This window comes from Battus philenor, unplaced genomic scaffold (genome assembly GCF_028537555.1).
Source record: "Battus philenor isolate CCGP_79_NKW_IND1 unplaced genomic scaffold, ilBatPhil1.0.hap1 SCAF_20, whole genome shotgun sequence".
In the NCBI taxonomy this organism is placed as follows: Eukaryota; Metazoa; Arthropoda; class Insecta; order Lepidoptera; family Papilionidae; genus Battus; species Battus philenor.
In genome coordinates, this window is record NW_027181683.1 from 7,457,502 (window position 1) to 7,482,576 (window position 25,075).

At 32.6% G+C, this 25,075-nt stretch overlaps 2 protein-coding genes across 2 annotated transcripts; both read left to right on the forward strand.

Moving 5' to 3' along the window:
• Positions 1-99: 99 nt before the first annotated feature.
• Positions 100-10,851, forward strand: lms (lateral muscles scarcer). Its single transcript, XM_068766186.1, has 3 exons — positions 100-454; positions 8,405-8,553; positions 10,333-10,851. The coding sequence occupies exons 1-3, from the start codon at positions 100-102 to the stop codon at positions 10,849-10,851; spliced, it is 1,023 nt and encodes a 340-aa protein (XP_068622287.1).
• Positions 10,852-12,048: 1,197 nt separating this feature from the next.
• On the forward strand, positions 12,049-24,947 carry Mgat1 (alpha-1,3-mannosyl-glycoprotein 2-beta-N-acetylglucosaminyltransferase). Its single transcript, XM_068765692.1, has 9 exons — positions 12,049-12,597; positions 16,265-16,389; positions 18,577-18,790; positions 19,466-19,544; positions 19,971-20,120; positions 20,865-20,955; positions 21,135-21,239; positions 21,612-21,776; positions 22,568-24,947. Exons 1-9 carry the CDS (start codon positions 12,306-12,308, stop codon positions 22,679-22,681), a joined length of 1,335 nt encoding a protein of 444 aa, XP_068621793.1. The 5' UTR covers positions 12,049-12,305; the 3' UTR covers positions 22,682-24,947.
• The last annotated feature ends 128 nt before the right edge of the window (positions 24,948-25,075 follow it).

The window sequence follows — 25,075 nt, forward strand, 5'->3', positions numbered from 1 at the left end:
AAAACTGTATTTAATACGAAAGCTTTAAAATGTTTGTTGACTCTACGCCGTACGGACGTCGCGTCTATCTTTGAAAATTATAAAGTGTTACGTTTGATAATGAATTACGAAATGAACGAAGAAATGGAAGTCGAGGAAGTGAGTAAGGCACCTGAGGTGAAAACAGATAAATCGGAAACTAAATTAAGGTTTTCAATAGATAGCTTACTAGCAGACAAATATGAAAAACAAATTGAAATTAATAAACCTGAAGACGATATAGTTAGCAATGAAGGTCCAAATGAATCAGAGTTTTTTTTTAAAAACTTGGACAACGACGAACGGGGTTTTATTTCGGATAATGAAGACGACAAAGATAGCAATAGCTCTGAACAAGTGGACGTAGAAAATTCGGTAGCCGGAGAGACGCATGATTTTACTGACGTAAAATCTCCAACTAGTTATCAACAACCAGGTGAGCTTATTGTTTTTATAAACCTAACCTCTTCATTTACCACAGAAAATTTTATGTGCGTTTACCATTACAGTTACCTCGATATTACATAACATAGTATACATTTCATAAGTTTCTGGCAGGTATATACGAGATTACATATGTAAAAACATTATGAACATACGGAATTTATAGCTCATTAGCTTTCAATTAATATATGGTACTCAGTATCCTAACAATAATGGTTTAGGAAAAAATAAATAACATTATGAAAATATACCAAGAAAAAGAGTTATCATAATTAAACATATTAAAATTATTTATTGTTTACTATTCGTGGTTGCTTATTTTGAATAATGGAAGTTATGGGCATTTCGCATTCCAATATAAATTAATGTTACATATTTTGGAGATATCACTTATAAACTGATAGTAGTGTAAATGAACATTTACCCTTTTGTGACTTTTACATGTATAATATATATACATAAATCACTCTGTACGTTGACATACGAGGAGTTTTTCGGAAGTCAAATTATGATGTCTCCCGTGTAGTCAAATCCATCATAGTGGACATAGATTTTAGTTGACTGGCGGGCCGCGGTAACGGGTAAGCTTTCAATGAACAAAAGTTTTTTTTTTACAGTAAGAGTTGTCGTCGAAAATGCTTCCTGTAGTAACTAAGAACCTGTGTTTAATTAATATTCACATTAATCGCAAATATTTTTTTTAATTTTTCTTTACATTGAAAGATGTCATTATAAAGAAGCTCAATCTGATTTCAGTTTCGATCAAATTAACCCCTTCTAACATTCTTATCGTGACGTATCACTTATTATTTACAATGATCACGTACACTTCTCGTGATTACACTCCTCGTATTGCTGGCCACTACGCCATCAATACTTTTTAAATTATTATACCGCGTTCAAATTCAAATTCGTAAAAAGACTTGAACTCGAACGCTTTCAGTGATGTTACCATCGTCATTGCTTTTGGGCTGATTTTGAAATGTAAATACGTTCTTTAATAATACTTATGTTAAAACTAAACAAAGTTTGACGAACCTAACGTTCATCGCTAGTAAAGCTGTATTCACCAATGGATTCCTTTGGCTCTCGTTGGACAGTAAAGGTATTTCTTTGATGCCATCGCGACGTTTCGAGACGGGTTGAAATTAGAATACCTTTTGACTACCGCAAAGCGATGTTGCGATCGGTATCACTTAGTTTTTAATGATAAATTGTAATAAATATTGACATATATATTACAATATATCATAGTAGTAAAACCTAGTGGTTAAGAAATGCGATTTATGAACTTAGGAATAATTTACTAGCAGATCGCGTGTTTTTATTAAATAACATCTGCTCTGCTCTTTTCTTGCTTGGGTAACACTTTTTTGACAGGCTTATTCGACTCACGACATTTAACGAGCCATAGAAAGGCTATGCTTGAGATTTCTCTCGATATCATAAATTAAACATTGAATCAAGAATGAGAAAATTAGAATACTAATAAAAGTCAGTGGATTGGCAAATTAAAGTGCCAGTAAATAGATCACATAGGGCGTAAAGCAAATAACCTCTGTGGACTTGAATGTTCTGGATAGGAAATCGAGGACCGGCCAACGCGACGCAGGATATGAAGAGAAAAGAATGTAAATATGCAAAAAAATGTGATAAATTGTGAAATTAAATACGTATATTAATTAAGGTTATTGCGTATTACAAATAAGATTGTAATGCCCTGTCCCATAAATACAGTAGGGGTGAGCGAGACGCCCTCAAAAGTGGAAGCCATTAACAAAAAAAAAACGCGGTCCATTTACAAGGTAGACAAATTGCCTAATTAATTTAGTTAAAAACACTGTGTTGTAAGAAAAATCGTATGTCTAGTAGTGAACTTTCTACTGCTGCAATGACAGCAAGGTAAAACGGTATTTACTGAAACTAAAAACTTCAAAAATTGATAATACCCATCAATCAGCAGTAACTTTACGTGGTTCATTACGGAAAGCGTATTGCCGAGCGTCTCTTTTATCGTCTAAAAGAGACGCTCGGCAATATGCCGACGGTGCCAAATTAGAAACAAATTTTAGAAAGCTTCTATTAACAGATTTAAAACAAAACTATCAAAGAACCTTTACGTGCTATGGGTTTCTGTACTGAATAAAGAAAAGAAACAAAGAAGATGGTAAATCGTGGAAATGTGTTCGCCTCCAGGCTATTACAATGAATAGATTAGTAAAGTAAGAGAATTAGTCTTGGATTAGTAATAACTAGTATAATGGATGAGCACATTGTTTGGGCTTACGGGGCGCAGGCGAGCGAACTCGGTGACCACGATATTATAGCATATGTATAGAACTACCGAAAAAGGAGGGAAAACCAGGACAAATTTATTAAAATCCCTTCCTATATCCCGGATGGAATTTAAGGTTTTCAATCAACGCAGAAGACAAACTGTACGAGTATGTGATTAATTTTGTATAGCAGCGCGCGAATGTTTTCTCGTCTCTATTAAAAAGGTTTTAGTAACTTAGTTATACATATTACAATCATTTTAAAGATTTATCAAAAAAATTAATAATCGATTTTCACACAAACTCAAAATGGCAATACACTATAAGATCGCAGGGCTCACGATGATCTTAAAAGTAAAGTAGAAAACTGCCGTACTCAGAAATCAGTGGATATTGCGCGACTAACGCCTTTGCTGTTAAATCTAGAATGAACTCTACAAACAGCGTATTTTTGGATCTTACTGTCTCTGCTGTTCCAAATGGAGTTTTCAGATTCCGCAGGTTAGAAGTGGCCGGGCGCAGAGGAAGCCTAGTCTAAGACCTCTTTCAAAATAGCGAAGGTTAGGCTTTCCGAGGGAGATTCGATTTGGGCTGCTACATACTATTATTTTTCCGAAAAGGGAGCCCGCCAATCTTTTAGATCGTTTCGGTGGACGAGAGGACCTCTGATAAGGTTGTCACTCATCGATAATACCCGCTTAACATTCCGACACAAGGGCGCCTAAGAGAGCCAAACTTGAACAGTTACTATTACCTGGATAATAACACTACTATTCCAAAAAGAATTTGCCTTAGGAGAAGAAGTGGCAAAAGAAACTCTAGCATCGTTTATATCTAGTGTGACCGGGAAATTCGAAGTAACAGTATTTATGTAAATGTAAACAAAAATCTATATTAGGTTGTGCGTGTTCATCTGCTGCCGCGACTAGCGTTAATATTTGTACCGAAGTGATTAACAAAAATGCTAATGAAATATCAGCCGTGTAAATGTATTAAAAAATTATAAAGCCATTCACTTCGTAAGTTAAAATATATTAATTCAAAATATCTCAATTTTCAAAAAAAAATCTCTGCTTAATTCACTATATAGACTTTTGAGTTGTTGTTCTCAATCTGGTTATTTTATAATTTCATTATAGCTGGATTTCAATTTTTCTTCTTCACGTAGAAGTTTTACAAATTCATTATTATCTATCTCATCAAACTGTTGTTAACTGTTTGAATTCGGTTGGATTAATATCGAAGGTGGAATGATAATATAGCCATAATGATAGCCAACCTCCGGTAGATGATGGTCCATAAGAAAAAGAAGTTTGACATTAAGTTTGACATTTGATGAAGCTTTAATGCTAATAGGAAATATTTTACGAGTCAAAAAAAAATCACAATCAAAGCTTTGTTTCTAGGTAATTTAAATATAACAACTAAGTAAGATAAAAAAGTTTTAGTCTATGAGGTTTATATCCAGCTGGTAAATGAATATGAATTTTTTTTTGACATTCCTTTATATTATTTAGAAAAAATCGTAAAAGAAAGGTTTATCCGTTTATAGTTACGCTCAGCTATTTAAAACTTTTTTGAACCAAGTTTCAAATCTTTTTTGGATATTTGCCTAGTTATGGCCATAGACAAAAAATGTTCATGTTACTTTTAGAGAGAACGGAAATATAATACAACACTAACCATGCGCCTGCACGTTTTACAAGAAATTTAAACGAATTAATCATTGTAAGAGGAGCTGCAACACGAGTAACGTTAATAATTCATTATAAAAAGTTAACTTGACTTCGCGCCTTCACGAGCCATTTGACATTATACGGCGTGCCACAGAGTCACATTTATTTTTAGCGCCAATTAACTGTTATTTGAGTTGTAGGTTTAACATATAAAGAATATGGTATTTATTACTTAAAAATGAAATAAATGTATCCTTTATAATTTTGTATTCAGATCCACATTTAAATATAAGCAGGATTTTTAAAAACATTATAATATAGCAGCCAAATAACAGTCAAAATATTATTTGTAGCTGTTTTAAATAAATAAAAATTTTAATTTATTTCGATTTATAAAACTTATAAGCTTTTAACTGCTGGTTAAATACTGAAGCTGATGTAAATAACGCACATATTAATTTTAAAATAAACGTCTTGTGAACATTGTGGCTATATGATAATAAAGGATTTCTTTAAACACACTTATTTGTAAATAGAAATAAAAAACTTTAAAAGATTATTTTTATATGGTCTGTTCACATATAACATAATGTTGTGAAAGTGAAGAAATAATTAAAATAATTAAAATTTTATTTTGATCTGTTTACTATTTGAGCATAAAAAAATTTTATGCCCAAAAAGAAGTAACGATTTTTAAATTTTTAGATATATGGTATACAAACATTATGGTGGTAAGATTGGTGGAATTCAATAACAATTCACACTAAGATGACAAATGCAAACCTAGTACTGCAAAAGATACAACCTCTTTATCTTAAAAATATTGTTATGGCAACGATCAGAATATCCGGCATTAAAATAAATAGTATAATAATAACGGCTTTTAAAAATAAAACATCAACTTTTATTAAAACAAAAAGATATTCTATACGAGAATAATAAATATACACGTTTTTAGCATCAAAAATCGGCTGCTTAGTGGTTTACAACCTGCCAGCGTTCGAGCATCTCTTAGGTTTTTTATGTTCTTGGAGCGAAACTCAAATTAGCCGTTTGAATTGGTTGCCTGACGTTTCGTTCGCACAAACAAATAAAACAATTTATTGGACTCACACACGCGAGCCACTTAACTGCGTACTGATGTCTCATTTTCTAAATTTGTTACGAAAAGATAAATCTCCACTCCTCCCGAGTCTCGTTAGCTTAATCTTCCTCCCTCGTAATTATTCACCGGTTAGGAAAAAGAAGAATAAAGATGAAAAGAAACGTTCCGCGCTTGAAATTTAGTAAGTGGTTTGAGCTCATTAAAAAGTTGTAAAATTCTATTACCAGAAAGCGGATGGGAGATTTTCCGAACGTGTTAATGTCAAGCACTGAAAACAGTTGGATGCTCCGATGAAAGATATATGCCATTCGATATTTTACTTTATTGTTACGTGAAATAGAAGTGATAATTTTTTAAATGTTGTCCTCTTGTCAGCATGTGTAACGTTGTTAATAGGGCATTGGCGTGAAACAAAGACATCGACTGTTGACATGTGACGATATATTGACATTAATTGCTTTACCAGTGTGTCTCTCGGTTGTGTTTTGTATTGCTTTTTCGTCACAAAGCGAATGGTTTAATTTTAGCCTCTAATTAAATTAAGCTATAGATAATTGAAACTGAAGTGATAAATAGTTACAATGTTGTGTTACCAATGCTTTAACAAAGCAAAAATGTTAATTATATCACTTGCAATAAACATTAACATTTACTTAAAAGTTAAATATTGTATACATAAGTAGGACTATTTTAACTATTATTAATGATAACAGTGCTTCATGTAAGATGAAAATAAAAATAATGTTTTGCTAAATTATACTGTACTAATTGTTATTTTCTTTTAATAATTAATAAGTTATTATATATCTAACTATATGTTTAACTAGTAGAGAATGCCTTAGACGTTACGTTCACCATTGTACTTCGTTAAAGTGGGTAAATTAATAAATATATACATTTTAACATTTCACTAAAGTTATCTCTTGCTAAGTTAAAGAATATTAATATATGACCTTTGAAAGTGATTTATGTTAAGAATTATGTAATTGCATTCACCCGTCTAAACGCATACTTTTAATTGTAATTGTACTTTTGCTCATTAGTGACAGCTTCCGTAGAGGACCACGCGGTGTATCGTTCTTAAGATAGTATCCGCTTTTAGGAATGACATGTTGATATATTACCACTAATTACTCATGCCGCGAGGTGTTTATTGAAAATAGCTACAGGGTGATGACACGACATGTCCGCTAACCTAGCCATGAGGATTTTTGCTCATAACTTCCGCATTTTCATTACGAATTATAATCTGCAATCTCCTTAAATTCACTAAGACAATACACATGTAAAAGAAGCTCCAGATTCCAATATAACGAAAAAAGTCAAAGTCGCGACCAAATAAATTAAAAAATCACATTTTAACAAGACATAAGGCGATAAAGAAAAAAACATTATATTTGAACACAAATTACGCGGAATATTTTCGTAAAATGTACTTCTTTATGGCAATAGTTAACCACAGTTAATAACAAATTAGCGGAATCGATAAGTAACCTTTATTATGACAATTTTTAAAGCACTTTTGAAAATAATATTAAATTTTTTGTGCTTTTACGAATTAATACTTTTTATTAAGAAAAGGAACGAATGTTATTTACTTTTTTGAAAGTTATATCGTCAAGGCGTCTCCCCAAACTTCGGGTACATTCTTCTAAACGACATTGAACGTTTTCAAAAACACTTGCAAAAGTTACTATTGTAACCGCCGATATTTTTTCACGAATGTTTTGCCTTAATTCAGTCAATGTTTTCAAAAAGTTACAGAAAACACTGTTCTTGATGTCGTCATAAAAAATCACAGAGCGACCAATCAGGACTTCCTGATAGTCGCTCAATGGATGACATTAATATTGACTCTTCGACTTTTCTCGTGAACATCTCTTGTAAGACCCACTGGCAATAGATACATGACAAATATCCCCTTCCTGCTGGAACCAAGTTATGGAGTTGTACTCATTGAGGTTCCCGAATGTTGCCAGAATTAGTATAAAAACAAAACTAAATTTTGCTATCGCACATCCTTCATTTAGGCTATTAATAGTAAAATTTTACTTCTTATACGTGTTGCAAAAGGCCCCCTACTAGATGAACCAACGACACAGTCGAGGTCGCGGGAAGACCGGTGATCGTGACGGTCTTTGCGGGAGACCTAAGCCATGCAGTGGGCATATATGACTTGCCATGATGATGATGAACATGTGTAAACCTATTTTTTATAGTGACTTAATAATAGTATATTACCTTTTCGCCTAAAAACATTCAACTTATTTTTGGACAGAAAAACTAACGCAGGCAACCTATATCTTTACTGTAAGAAGATGATTGTATTTTTATAATCAGCTACACTTTATCACTGGGCATTTGTATACTTTGTATTTTAATTGGGTAATTTATGAGTTATATTAAATGATGCCTGTAAATAATTATATTATAGATATATATATATGTAACAAAAATGTACAAACGTATGCGACACATTCTAGCACTTTATGACCGTCCGTTATATATTTTTTTCTTAACCAAGTCATAATCCAAGTCATAGACTTCTTTGGAATAAATTGCGTTTTTCCATAAGACCATCCTTTGTACTTAACCCTTTATTATAACATGTGATTTATTCATGTGCCCAAAAATCTGTAAAAATAAAGAGTACAATAAATATTAAATAAATGAATTAAAAGGCTATGTCTAAAGCTTCTTTACGAGATCGCTCTATCAACCGACGGCTGATGGGAACGTAAGATTCTCCACGAGAGGAACTACGTCAAAGTTCTACGTTCGGGACTACCGGTCATAGTGGCGATCTATCTAACCGAATGAAGAAATAAATATTGTATAAATAAAAGTTTTTATTTACATATTTATCTATAATAGTTTATTTGCAGGTCCTTCTACATCTCGCGGTAAAAGAGCACGGACTGCATTTAGCGCTCAACAAATTAAGAGTTTGGAAGCCGAATTCGAAAAAAACCGTTACTTGTCGGTCGCAGCCAGGGGCAGACTCGCAAGACAGCTGAGGCTTACCGAAACACAGGTTAATATTAACAAACTTTACCGATTGTTTTACATACATAATTTCTATAATTGAAAGCATGCAACGATGCTCAAGTAACGAACGGAGAAATTTCACTACAGCTGTTTATGCGCAGGCGGACTAATAAAATAATTATTTTAGTTAATTTATGTATATAACTAATTGAATCCACTTACATAATTTCGTAGCTATGAAATAGGGAAATATACATCGGATTATCTGACCTGTGGCTACATAGGTAAATAGCAGTTAGTAAAATAGCTAATATTTCATCAAATCGATTGCTTAAAATATTACGTATATAATGTGATAATATTTTCAGTATTTACTACTTTTATTATAATTAAAAAAAAATTGAATTTCGAATCTCTCATTTTTATGTCATTGTTCATTGTGTTTTCCTATATTCGCGCCAATATATCTTAAAATATTCTATTAAAATTGAGTGGGGTGCCAAAGAGAACGGAGTCGGTGTGATTGCATTACATAGAGGAAGTATGGTGTTGAAACAATTTTTAAAATCCTCTATACGCTTGGTATAGGTACTAGTCTAATGTTTGTGCACCGAGCTATCGATAAGTACAGTGAAACTTCCTCTGTTTGTGACAGAAAAAGATATGGCCGTCCACGTAGTGTTCGTACAAAGAAGCGATCAAAGCAGTAAGTTAAAGAATTTGAAGAAATCCTGCCCAAAAGCAAAAGATTTTACCTCGGAAGATGAAGATAGCCTTCTATTACCAACGCGTATTTTAAAAAATGACTTAAGACTTGCAGCCTATAACAGACGCACTAGTCATTTCTTAACAGATAATTTTAAAAAGAATAGGATGGTAAAATTAAAACAACTTATTAAGCGGTACGCAAAGGGAGGTCACAGAAAAATTTTGTTTACGGACGAGAAAATGTATACAATTGAGTAAAATTTTAAGAAACAAAGTGGCCGTATTTATGCTGAAAGCTCTACCGAAGCTTTCCACTAGCAGTGTACAACGTGAGCTTCATCCGACTTCAGGGATGGTTTGGTGAAGTGTTAGCTATGTTAGAGTGACTGAGAAATATTTTTGTAAAAAAGCATCAAAACGTCGGCACAAGCGTATCAAGATACCGAGGTGTTTCTTAAGAAGGTAGTTAAGCCCCTCAACAACACAATGTTTAATAACCAAGTATGGTTTTTTCAGCAAGACTTGGCGCTGGGTTATAAAACTCGATCCGCCTAATCTGGGTTAGAGGAGGAAATTGTAAAAAAAGAGATTATAAAGGATCAAAAAAGAAAGTGAAGTAAAAGTATGAAATTTATAAAATGTGAAATTTATAAAATATAAAATGTGTACCCCAGTAGCAAAGGCCCTGCTTCGCACATACCACAGGAAAAAGACAGGTCTTTAAAAAAAAAAAAGGGTCATATTAAAAAAATGGTGAGAAACGGACGTTAGCCGGAGACTGGCCGTCATCTAGTACTGATCTTAATCCACTGGATTATGATTTATGGTCAGCTATGGTTTGATATAAACGCCATAATAATTTGAAGTCCCTAAAACAATCCATACGATTGGCAGTCCTTCAAAAAATGGAGCTTGCAGCCAATGATGACCAAATAAGCGATTTATTTTTTTAATGGTTTTATATTATTATAAACTAACACAATGTAATAGAAATAAATGTTACATTCAATAAAGAAAAGTGTTGTTTTTCTTAGTAACAATATTTTTGGCAAGATTAAGTATAAATATAGTGTACGAGTCACTTGATTCATAAAGTTTTATATTATATTTGTTACAGATAAAAATATGGTTTCAAAATCGGCGGACAAAATGGAAGAGAAAGTACACGAATGATGTTGAACTTTTAGCACAACAGTATTATAGCAGTTTAGGTATAATTACTCCTAGGCCCATGTTCGTTGGCGACCGCCTTTGGATATTCAATTACCCGAATAGAGCACCTTCTTCGCATCAACCATGGATGAAATCGTTACCTAACTTAGGCAATATAAATAGTAGCGGCCATTTAGACAGACCCATGTGTAGGAATATAGCAAAACCCGAAATACCGCCATTTTTGATACCACCTCCATCGGCTACTTATCCAAACGAGAGAATATTTTTAAATATGGAACGTAATTTAAAAATCAATGGACAAAACAGACTGGTTCCCATCCCGAGAGAAATATGCAACAATGTAGCCACGTTACAACGAGATATGGATATATATAAAAATAATATTTTAAACCACAACAATACCTCTCAAGATGCAAACATAGATCATTTAAGAAGATTGGAAGAAAATTTTAGTATCTAATGTGTTAATTATTTACAACGTAAAATGTAATAAAATTCCAAAGTACAAATATCGTTTGATTTTTATAGTTCTAAATTAGTAAGAGACTGAAGACTAAATAAAAACCCGAAATGCCTCCAATTTTTGACATTATGCTTCCTGGTAAATTTGCTATTAATATTAAAACGGTCAAAATTATAACTGTCTCATTCGAACAATTATTTCACCGATTTTCTCTTAATTGTACATAAGTTAAATGGACGAGAATATATATGATTATAAAAAAGTTTTTCTGTCGACATCACGCTACTTCTCGAAGAAATATTATTCATACACAAAGAAAGATCTAAATTTTTATTAATAGTTTATGAAAACTGAACCTTCTTATTCTTTACTACGAAATATAATATTTATTTAATTATTGTTATTTAATTAGTAGATACGATAAATTAAAATGATTAATATGACTTAGTTGTACATGAGAATATACATAAAAAAGTTATGGTAGTGGTTTTAAAAACCAAGATGACGTACTAAACAATTTTATTTTATCTTTGAAACATCTAGCACAACCTGTATTTATTAAACAATAAAATTAAACATAATTTATATATTTACTTATGTAAATGTTAAACATGGTAAATGCTGAAACAAACTTATAATGATTATATGATAACTTACAAATGATTTTGTTATAAAAGAAATAACTATGGCGAAGTTACATGTTTTTATTGATCTAATAAAATGTGTTAAAAATAAGCCGCGATCTCGGAATCCGCTTTTATTTAAATTTCAACAGAGATAACCTACAACAAACTCTTTTGAAATTGACTTCACTGTTACTATTCTGACGTGGAATAACTCCTAGGTGAAATTGAACAACGAACATATCGAAAAGGTTAGACAGTTGCCATTATCATACAACAAAAATAACAATTATAAAACAAAATTAAGGCATATATTGGAGCAAATTTATTTCGTTTTTCCTTATTCGAAGAAAATTTATTGTAAGATATAATTGGTAGTACTCTCTTTTGATAGATAGAGAAATAGTATTAAGTGTAGTTATCATATCTATTTTATAATTCCGTAGTTTCCGTCAGTTTTGATCTCATGTATGCAACGTATAAACTAAACAAGGTTTTGACACTACGTGTCAGTGTTATGTCAGTGTCACTGCACAGTAATCGTTATTGTGGTTGTGGACTGAATAGTTGTGATTAATTTTTTCTTCGTATTAAAATGTAAAGTTTTGTTCTCAAGAGTTACTATTTTTATATGTTAATAAGTGGTCGTCTAAAAATCTTGTATCGATTACAATTTTTGAGGCGTTTAATTACTTTACGAATCAAAATTTGGATACTTTTATTCCTTCGGGGATTTTAGTTATGTTTACAGTTTATTTTACGATTTAACGTGTATTATTATCAGGCGTATGGATCCAGCAATTGAATAAATGAAAGTTTTATTTACCAATGTTCAAAATGCGGATGAACATACGTAGATTGACAATAATAACTGTTGCGTTGGTGACACTATGGTTTCTGGTATCTCATTCATCATTGCTAGAAGTACCGAGTTCAGCGTCACCGCGACATAGAGCTAGTGATATTGAGCATCGAATAAATCAAATTCAGCTCCAAATGGATCAGCAACTAACAGACAGTAATAGTTTGTTGGCCAAAGTGAAACAGCATTTGAAAAAAAATGATTATATTCACGAGGTGCCTGCTAAAGAGACGTTGGAAAATGACTTGGATTTTGAAAGTAAGTATATTTCTTTCTTTTTACAAACTATTATTCAAAATTGTAAATTAAATCTTGATGAGAATGTCTTATAGACATTAGCTTTTTAAAAATAGAAGAGTAAAATTATCAATTTTAATTTATGTAAACAATTTTAAATTTATGTATTAACATTTCAATGTTAATTAAAATAAATTTTTACAATAAATATATAAATAGAATTAATCATTGAAGCAGTTTTATTCTACAGCAGCTAATGGAGACTTTTAAAATCAAAGAGTAACAGATAATTAATCAAATCATTTACCATTGTTATTATTAATCAATGATAAATTAATTTAAAACAATTGTGAAAAGGTGAATATGGTTACATACCTTGTTTTTATATTTTTAATAACAATTATTTATTCTATAATAACAATAACTGAACTAAAATAGTAGAGTAATTTGTGGATATGTGTGTATAAGGAAAAATACAGTTTATTTCAATAATTCAATAAGTATGAATAAAGAATTTAAATTAAATCTCTATTAGATATTTACTCAGTGCATTTCATGTTTGTTAAATATTGTATCTTAGTATATGTAAAGTTTATATATTGTTATATTAAATCTTTCAAACTTGTGTAGTATTAATAATAATAAATAATAAACTCTTTTGTACAAACAATTGGATTTAGGGTTTTTAAATATACATATTTACTTGTTAACATAATGAAGTTAAATTATTCATTTATCTGGCTTCATTTAACTTTTTCAAGTTTGTTTGCCAGTAGGCAAAGACCTATGCCACTCAGATCTCTTTCTGGCCACTCTCTTAAATGTTATGCCTGCAACCTATCTTATGTCATTGTCCCGTGTTATGTGTTGTATTCCTCGGTGCAGTATTTCTAAGCCAGTAAGTATAATATTCTCTCAGCATTTTTTGTTGAAATTCAAAATTTCTTTTTAAAAAAAATAATTAAAATAGGATTCCACATTTATAATTCCTGTAATATTATAATGGACTCTTTTGAGTTCAGCGAACAAAACAAACAAAATAAATTGTGTAAAAATTTTGTAAAATATTGAACATCTGTTGTGTGTGATATTTTTTTTTATTAATAAAAGTTTTAAATTTCATCTCAAAGTTGCAATGTTATAGAAAATTTGCAGTACAATTTGATGATTGATTTTTCAGGTTGTGATTTTTTACTATTGATTTTCTCTTGCTATAGTGTCCTTTAATTCTTAACTATAATGGTCCCATATATCTGTCTATCAAGATAGCATTTGATTTGGTTGAGACTTGGTTAGTGCTGCAGTCCTTCCAAAAATGCCAGCTTAACTATTGATACATGCAGATTTTGAAATGCTTTTATGAAAATGCAACCTTGTCAGTCAGGCTACAGAACTTGAGCTTAAAACCAATTCAGTTGTAGATAGGTGAGAGATTCGAAAATATTACCCTTCCGAAACTGTTCACTGCTGCACTGGAAGAAATCTTGAAGATCATAGACTGAAGCGGGCACAACATCAACATAAATGGCGAGTACACCACTGAATTTCAGTTTGCCGATGACATAGTCGTAATGGCTGAGACCAAGGAAGACCCAGCTACAATGTTCAATTACCTAAGAAGAGCCCCCAGGCAAGAAGGTTTTAAAAGAAATATGGATAAGACGAAAGTATAAGTATCTAATGCCCATGTCGTACCCACTCAAATAGTTGTTGGAGATGTTACGCTCAGAGTTGTGGATGATTATATACAACTGGGACGAGTTGTCGTTAGCTTTCAAGGCATTTTTAAGGGCAATGATTCTCACGTAACAGCTCTTCGGCGATTTTGTTCACAATTCTGTATTCGACGGAAAAGTGACTGGCCATATATTAATTTAATTCGTTCCTGGGTGCAGAGATTTCGCGCAACTGCTTCGGCTATGAAGACCCCTCGGTCATGTCAATCTTCTAGGATCCCTAAAATATTGAACTGGTTGATAACAGTGTCTGTTAAAATCCAAGACTCCAATACGAAAAAGAACAACATCACTGAATTTCCAAGAGGGTCGCTCGAAAGGACGCTCTAAAAATCCGTTCTTTTAAAATTCAAAATATTCGCTGTTATTATTTCACGCAAAACATTTTGTCAAACGATGTTGGAGCGTTTTTATACTGCGAATCAGGGGCATCTGCATTTTTTGGGGCGACGTGGCTCATTTTCACTTACGCGGCCACGTCAACAGGCAAAACTGTCGTCACTGGTCTCCAAGAGATCGCATCCCATCGCATCGACTGAAACATCTCAATTGAATTAAGTTTACTGAAGCGTGTAGGATAGAAAACGAGGCTACATATTGAACAGTGTGTGAAACTCGACAGAATACATTTAGATAATACATAATGATACTCTTTAGAAAATAAAATCCGCATTTCTATTCCATCATATAATGTCAATCAATCTTTCTCCATACACCCTGTATTACCTCTTGTCACACTAAGCGATCCCTCCGCCCCTTCAGAGGGAACGTATTTACCGAAGGAATCTAGGCCTGAGCTGTTTTACCAAACTAGGATGCACCCAAGCTTTTAGGTTGCTTGGGTGGACGCTCCATAGAAAGAACAGGCAAAATGCCCCCTGAAAGAAAACATTGATTTTGGCTCCGTCAATACACGTTTAGTATTCCGATTCAAGAATGTTCAAGAGTACTCAACCTCTGTAAAATTGGTTTTGAATGAAATATTGCATTTTGTTTGAATTCCGCCCCGTAGCTCTCTTTATCGGCTGCAATCAAAACAGAGCGCGTTACATTACACCACAAGCAAACACATGGTGTGTGTCGTAATATTATATTGTATGTCCACCAGAATGGAGGATAATAGTATAATATAGAAGATTAGAAAATTATTTATTTACATCATATATTAAGGTCGCCGGAAGATGCTGTATGCTATATGTCTACATTAGACGTCTGAAATGAAGATTCGATATGTATATATATATGTGTATATATATATATATATATATATAATGTGTGAATAAAATTAGATATACATATATAATAAAACTATGGTATTTACCATTGCTCTGTAGATACCATTAATATATTAATATTTCACAAAAAAAAATTAGTTAACTCAAAAAAATATTTTTAAACTTAATTTAACTATTTATTTAATTCACTTTGTCTAATAACCTTGATGTTATTTGGTTTCAAATTATTATAATTCTAATCAAGTAGAAATGGAAATGCTGAACACGTATTGAGAGATAGTAGTCACTGCGGTCTCGTTCCCAGGTTCTCTAACTGCGGAAATATATAATACATAGTATACATTACATTACCAAACCGCATAAGGCCTGTATCGTTATACTATAGTGAACCGTAGTGCGACCGAGACCGCTGTACCGCGCCTTAGGTATGCGCTTGGTAAGACGTAGGGAGTATCAGACACTCTGTTACGTCTGTGCGCCGTTAACCCTCACGTGGGCGGCGCTAATGCTCTTATTTTTCCGTCCTCACTTCTTTGCGTTTTCCTAACAAGCGATACAGCGGTTTCGGTTGCATTACAACATAAACAGTGATTTCCGTTCGAAAACAAAAATGATTCGTTTACCCGCTCGATCCAATCCATTTAAGCATTTTTAAATAAATCAGATTTCTAACTAGATTTTTAGTTAGTGTTAGCCAATATGAGATTTTTTTTTCAGGCTACTCGAACCCAGTATTGCCAGTGCTGGTCATTGCATGCGATAGGATAACAGTGAAGCGCTGTCTGGACAACTTGGTCAAATTCAGACCAAACAAGGAAACATTCCCCATTATTATAAGCCAAGTAAGTCTATACAAATAGAAAATATAATATGAACTACGTCCAAAATTTTTTTTTCCTAAAAATGATATATTCTAAGCAAAAATCTTGTTTTAAATTTAATGAAAACTATTTCCAGTAAAGGTTTAGGTACGGCTTTATTTAAATTGAATAATTAATTAAGAATAGACTTTCAAATACGAGATATTTAAAAAAAAGCCTTAAGTCAAATTATATTTTTTATACACAGCTTTCCATGGTTTTGGATTGTCAGGAAAAAGTCTCATTTATTTAGGAGCTGTTTTTTTTTTTTTAATTAGAAGAAAATCATTTGTAGTTTTTTTTTGGCACAGGAAACGAACCAACTAGATGTTATGTAAAAATGATGTAAAAAAATTATGATTAAGTATTAGCACCTAAGTTACGCAATATTTTAAATAGATTAAAAATAAAGGCAAATTGAGTCGATGAAAGATGCGTGGGGGTTTTATTAAATTGGGCAATTAAATATTCAAAATGTGAACAATGTTTAAAGGTTTTTTTTTTTTTTACTCGGGACATTCTATATACTTTCAAATACATAAAGTCTACGATTTAACGGATGTTGTGAGTGTTAAGAAGCTATTGAATTTGTAAATCAATATAACATCCGTGTTATACCATCGGGCGTGAATACCACAACAATAGTCTGCGCTACGAACAAGGATGGCGTCAATTATGTTGTAAATTATACTGGAACTTTTGTCATTTGCTTGATCGTACACTTGTTAAACATTGATATTGTTGTGATAGTGTATATAAATGGTGTGTAGGTGAAAATAATCGTTTCTTCTCAGTGCATTTATGCCTACGTTCATAAAAATGAATAATGACCTGTCCTGCGGAACAGAAGTGGAAGAGTAATTTGATATGACAAACACATGGCGCTTTGCAGCCAGACAACAGGACGACCTGGTGGGCAAACGCGGGACTCATACGCGGTGTCGCTAATCAAAACAGTTTTTTAATTAACGATAGAATCTAGAACTTCTTTCACTACTTCCAGCGCTAAACACTATAGATGCATTATAGTTAACTATATAAATTCTCCAGATAAATAAACCATGGTTCAGCCTGCTTCTCTCGAAGACCTTATCGGTCGCTTGATAGACCAAGTGATCTAAGAGCTAGTTAAGGCACCTGGGGAAGGAGCCCTTAACTTAGTTATTAAAAAAGGGATTTAGGCTATGGCCCACGCTCTCTGCCACCCCTGGTGAACCTGAAATAAAACCTGTAAACCCGGCAATGAATCAAACAATTACATTCAGTCAATAAAAACAGCAGATGAAATGGTTCAATGTTCCCCTTATCACCAAGCGCGACCATTGCAGGCGATCGTACGCATTAAACCTCTGCCGACTTAGATAGGGCTATTACGCTTTTTTATGGCCATCCTTTTTGGGGACCTCTTGTTCCCCTCCGCCATGTGTGGGACAGGGACATTACAAACTCGGTTAAACTATTCTCTCATATTATTCTTTTATTTCACTTTCTCATTTCATTCTTCACAATCTCTCATATTATAGTTTCCTTCTGTCCTTCACAATCCCTATCTTCACAGTCAAATCGTCTCTCGTGCATCACCTTTCGGCCCATTACGGTATTCCACCGGTTTTGGAGACTGCCAAGCTATTACATCCCATAGACGAAGAAAATGGACATGGGCATGAGCTGCCACTTGAAACGCAATAACAATTCCGATTTCATTGCTCATTATCATATATAATACTAGCTATCCCCTGCCGGCTTCGCGAAACTAGTGAACGCCTCCCTTGTCTTTGCCGGTGTCAATAAAAAATTATTAATTAAAAACCGTTCTTACTTCACCTCTACACGACGACATGAAAATTCTATAAAAATTTTAAATCTACATCTTATAGGTTCAGTGATATATCAGTACATATGAGAATATCTCATATAGATTACATCGAATAGTATGATTAATACTTAAATTTAAATTTGTACATTATATTTATTATAGACAAAACTATCTCGTACTCGTATAATGACTTGGACTGCCGACGCGCTATTTGTACTGTTTTCAAACTATGGTTGTCGATAAGAAATTGGAACCTGTAGCCCTTCGTACTTTATGTTATTACATCTATATTTTCTTTCTGGTGTGTTATGGACAATAAATATTAAAAAATTAATCAAGTGTTATTGTTTTAGGACTGTGCCCACAACGCGACATTCCAAGTGATAAAAAGCTTTACGGAAGTGGATCCTACTATTACAGTAGTACAACAACCAGATTTATCTGAAATTAAATTACCCCGGGTGAAGGTGAAGTTTAGAGGATACTACAAGATAGCAAGGCATTATCGGTTTGCCTTGAATCATGTTCTGAAGACGTTAGGACACGAGGCGGTGATCATAGTCGAAGGTGAGTTGAATGGTAATCATTGCTATCGACAAACCAAATAGTTTAAAAATGGAGTTTCTTTGACTACATGATGTTATATAGTACATGTACATGTGTAATTTATGTACATATTACATTCTCCTATTTATCATGATCATATCATCTCAGGCCTAGGCCTTCATTAAGATCGTCATGATGATCACTACCCGTATCCAGCGACTACCCGCGACTTTGATTGTTTCGTAAGTCCACCTATTGTCTTGCCGTCGTCGTTTTAGCCCCTAGATGCGCACTGTAAGGCATAGGTCTCCCCAAAGATATTTGGGGGATATGCCATAATCTCCACTCTTTGATGCGGGTTGGCTGTCGCAGTATTGTGTTTTGATACGCAGAGAACGCTGCTGAAATTGCCATCTTCTGGAAACTTGTTATGGGAACAGTACCAATCCCATATGTAATTAATAAACAAAGCGTGAATTATTATATAAGAATGTATTCCGGAAATCGAACCTGCTACCTACGATTGCAAGTCTAAGTCCTCTAGCGCTGGGCTATCACTGCTCCTACCCACAACTGAAAGCTATTAAAGGTGAAAACTGAACTTGGGTATGCGTAAGAAATATTATATATAACACTAGTGATTGTCACAAATACTCACTGATATCAATTTTAATCTGTATCATTATTACGCTCCAGATGATCTGGACATTTCGCCAGATTTCTTCGAGTTCTTCCTGGGCACCTATCCACTTCTTCATAAAGATCCCAGCATATGGTAAGACATAATAATGTGATAATTTATTCATATACTAACCGAATTTACAAAAAATATATATAAATATTATAATAATTTAGCAAAAACAACAAACAAATATTATTGACTGATGTGCAGTGTTACACAGTACAGAAAGTAGATTATACTCGTAAAAAGATGAAGATCTAAATACAGACGTTTTAAACTAATATTGACTACTACATCTAGTAAGGCTTAAAACTAGACAAAAAAGTATAAAAACTATATTTTGTAAGTAATGTTAGTAATAAATGTAATAACTTATCTGTTACCAGATGCTTGTTCTAAAAACACCACCGAGGCTCTTTCTCCGACTTATATTAAGGACTTAACTTTGATAGAGTCGCTTGCTTTTGAACAAGTCGGTACTTGCTTCTGGTTGAGAACAATTGTGTATTAATATTTAAGGTGCGTATCAGCATGGAACGACAATGGAAAGAAGGAAGTCATAGACACATCCCATCCTGAACTGCTTCATAGAACTGACTTCTTCCCAGGACTCGGCTGGATTCTGCGAAGAGAAACTTGGCTGCAACTGGAACCGAACTGGCCAGAAGCGTGAGTCTTTTTTTAAAAAAAACAATTAACTCTAACTTTGTTTCCATTTTACAAAACATTATTCACCAAAATGTATATGTGAATTGGGAATTACATTAAAATTTATTAATTTAATGAACATCTTACCCTCCCTTGACCTATACTCGACGAAAGGAATATTCCTTCCAAATTAATTTACTTAAGCAGATATATCTTATACAGTACTAAAGCAGATATATCTTATACGGTACTTAAGCAGATATATCTCATACGCGTCGATAAATAACCAATTGGTTCCGATAATTCTACATATCTTCTTTAATCTGTGTAACAAGCACAATAGCTCTTTTTTGATGTTTCTAGCTTCTTAAAGCATAGGAATACCTTTTAGCCCCCATGATAGCTTCTGATCGCACACCCTGGAATCGCAATGTTTAACGTGGTTCAAGTGACAGCACAGGAAGGTTGTCACATAATGAATATAGTGCTACCGAAACCGCTATACCGCGCCTTAGGGAAGCCCGTCTGGCTGCCCGTACACCCACTGTGCTTTCGGTAGCACTATAATGACCTAACTACAACTTTAGTCTTTAATGGTTTTCTCTTCAAAATAATTTCAGGCTAATATACCTAATGTATCATATTACGGTAAGTATTCCTGTATCAGAAAGATTAATTTTATATTTTTATTTTAACAGTAACAACATTATTTGGTTCAAGATGAAAGTAAAATAATGTAACTTATCAATGGGCATCTCGTTATAGATTCTTCGACGACTGGCTAAGAGACCCGGAAAACACCCAAGGGCGGTCGTGTATCAGACCAGAGATCTCGAGGACCTACTCCTTTGGGAAGGTATTATTTCATTCGAAAGCGATTCTTTCAAATCATGATCAAAATATATGGTCTTTCCCTTAGTACTACTTACGCACTACTAGAAATTCTAATTACCTTGAATGATATCGATAATTATAAATTCAAATAAAAAAATATCAAGTTTAATGCACATTTTTTTTATTGTCTCATTATTACAGATTGGAGTTAGCAAGGGTCTCTTTTTCGATATGCACCTTCGATACATGCACCTCAATTCAGATTTTGTGGAGTTCACCAAACTTAACCTAACTTATTTACTTAAGGTAAGCTAAATTACAAAGTATTTGAAAATGATGTTAAGCAACAAAGCGAATATTCATGATAACGCCTACATTTTATGGAGAAAAATCAGATAAATTAAAATTCTAGCATGAATGCTATTGTTGGTATACCAGAAGCTCGAGTAAAAGTCCTCTTATGCTCCTGCGAAAACAAAGTCACGGCCGATAGTCAATCCGACTCGAACGGCGTACCTCATGGTTACATTACACATTGAAACTGCCAACCATCCCAGTTTGTGAATAAAAAATGTATCAAAATATACATTGAATTACTTCAACTGACTGACGTCTTGTTAAAATATTTTTCATAGAGGAGCTTGAAGGTGGTACTAAAACGTATATTTAACTTCCCAGGACGTGTACGACGAGGCGTTGATGTCGACAGTGTATGCGCTCCCGGAAATGTCCGCCGATGAAGTGATATCCAGTGCCGGAGACGCCGCCGTCCGGGTGACGTACTCAAACGCCAAGACATATCAGAAGGCCGCCAAAAAACTCGGTCTTATGGATGATTTCCGGGTAAGTTTTTTTAATGACGGATAAAAGTTCTTATACCTGTTGTAACCAACATTTATTACTATCCAATAGTTTGTAGCAATTTACTATTACAGGGTTGGCCAAGCTCTTTGACAGTGCGAGCCTATTTTCGAAATTTGAAATGTTTAGCAAACCGCAATTGATTACGCATTTAAAACACGAAAAAAAGTTTTTTTTCATGAAAATCACATTTACTGAAATTATATATATTATACCTACAAAAGTGCAAAATGTAAGCAAGCGTTTTGAAGATAGATACACATATACCACACACTCCTAATAATACATTAGATGCCAGTTAATTAATTATGATCAGTATTTGGGTTTTGCTAATTTTATGTTGGAATAATAATAATAACTCATTCAAAACAGTAATTTGTTTCCATTTCCCTGCTAACATAGGAAATATAAATTTAAATATTGAAATGATTCGAAATAATCAATCGGAGCCCAAAATAATCGTTCAAAGAGCCGCAGTTTGGCCACCTCTGTACTATTACGACTTATACAGCTTCGTCGATGAAAAACTGTAAAAAATATTTAAAAAATCGGTGCGTAAGGGCAACCTAAGAAGATGCTCAGACCTACCATAACCCAGAGTCATAGATATCCAAACCCTATTTTTACTGTGACATTCTTTACAGCTTCAAACTGAGTTATATTAAAGAAGTCGATATTCAATACATCAAACTTCTACGATCAAAAACCAATTGCAATATAAAAAAAATTAAGAAAAAAGTTAATGTAAATGTCATAACTTTTGTATGTTACAGAGTGGTATTCCGCGTACAGCTTATATGGGTATAGTGACATGTTTTATTCGCGGACGGAGGGTATACCTCGCCCCCGATTACCCCTGGACCAAGTATGACCCCACGTGGGGGTAACGGTTACTCAAGCCACCACGAAAACACTAACAATTTGTAAACACAAGTGACAAAATGTGAGAATACAGTGTTAAAGTGATCTTGTGATGAAAAACAATTATTGACATTAACTAGTGCAGAATAATTCCAAAAGATTAATATAAAGAGAAGTACTTTTAAGTTTAATGATTGTGTATGAATTTACTGAGGCTACTCAAGATGACGGGTAATGATGTAGCAAATGCAATATTTTATGTTTATTTTGTATTTAACTAAAAATGTGTACTGGGATATTTTGTGAGTTATATAAAAAATCAGGTTGGAAAGTAATTTTTCACACCTTTAAGTTTTTTTGACAACTGCATCTGTCATTCAACCATTGTGAATTCTACATATAGCAAGACTACAAGTAATATAATAGTGTTATGTATTTATATAGTTGAACTTTCAAATTGTGCATTTAAATAATTCATTAACTTCGTTAGAGTTAACAATTTATTATAGTCTAGTACCTGGTATTTGATTTGGCACTGCAGAAACATCTTTTGTTGTAATATTTTCAAAAATAGATAATTCCAACCTTTACCATAGTCTATATATACATACTAGTATAAATTTATAAAGTATATATAAATATTAAAACTGATTGTGTTTATAAATAAATACTATATGAGACATGGTAAATTAAACGCCAGGTACTCTTAGGTCCATCATTTGAATGCATCTGCTTTCATTATACAACTTAATTAACATTACATGCTTAATGAAATTTTAGTCAGTAGTCTGAGATAAAAAATTAAATTTTGATGTAACTTCTGTAAATTTGTTTAAGTGTCAAACATTATATAAAACTAATATACTCATAATAATAATGGTGACTAATGGTAAAGTTGGCGAGAGCAAATGCGGTGCTGTACAGAATTTAATATTTCAAAATACTACTACATCACACTTCTACCAAAAAGATAAATCTAATTAAGTCAATGTAAAAACAATTACTGAAAAGAATCCTTTCCTTTTCTTATGGCCGATTTGTAAATAAAATTAAAGGTTATCATTTAGTTTAATTTAAATAATGGTACATAGACCACTTCCAATCATTTGACCATCACTACCCTTCATTTGACAGGTTTATCCTTAAACATATTAAAATGTATATGGCTATGGCAAAAAAATAATCTTCATTGAGAAAATAATTTATAAATTGACTGTGCATAGGCTTTGCTATGCTTTAAGATTTTCTTCTGTAAATATGCTTACTGTGTATGTAGGTTGCCTTCAAAAATTAATGCTAACAAACGCCACAGTTAGTTTCAGTCGCGCCATCATTGTAAAGGTAAAATAAAAATTGTAGATGAAAGTAGACATTTTAATTTAATACATTCATTCATTCCCCATCATATTTAAACCATCACTTATTGTTCTTATTAGTAAAGAAAGAATGTATTAATCAAACAAAGAATGTATGAACCAATAAATTATGTAGAATAATTAATATATAACTGGCTGTGAAACGTTGCCATGCAGCGGTTTTTGATGTAATATGTACCACTATAATACAATAGTCTTATGTAATTATTTTGAACAGACAATGGAATTGTATGTAACATTTTGATATACATTTATAAAAAAAAATATTGTTTACCAAAAACAAACAAATGCTAAGTAATACCTTAATTATTATTATTATACTATTTGAAAAAAAGTTGAATGATGATTAACTATTGACTAAGCTAGATTAGTACTACCAGTACTACACTAGACTGTTATAAAACAAACAATTAACTTTTATAATTCTTAAATATCATTTTGGAACAGCCTTTACTTTGGAAATTGCACAGATGTGAAAATTGTGTTCACAAGTTTTGTTGTTTTGGAATAGGTAAGCTATCAACTAGACATCAAAATTATTTATTGAAATTTATCCACAAAAAGTTGTTTATCTATTGATGCTTTATGATTGCTTAGTGTAAACCCAAAGCCCATTTTAATTAGTTTTAGAAGTTAAAATAATATTTTTATTTGATAAAAGCAAAACCAGAAAAGTTTACTTATTTTTATGAAATTTAGTTATATGCAAATGATCTACATATGCAATAACTTCTAGAACAGGTAAAAACATATTGTTCAACTTATTTATTTGATATGTCTGGACACAATATAGTCATTGTAGCAAAACTGTGACATTTATATGATTTTCTTTCTCATAACCAAGAATTATAGATATAATTGCCAATTAATGCCTTCTGTAGAATTTGATAATAGGTGTATAATTCGATCTCTTCCATATTCCAATTGCTATATAAAATATATGTTTGTTTTGTTTTCACAATTATTTTAATTTAATGATATGTTAAGTATTGATTATTTGTTAATGTGATTGTACTATATTATGTGTGTACTTATAAAATCCAA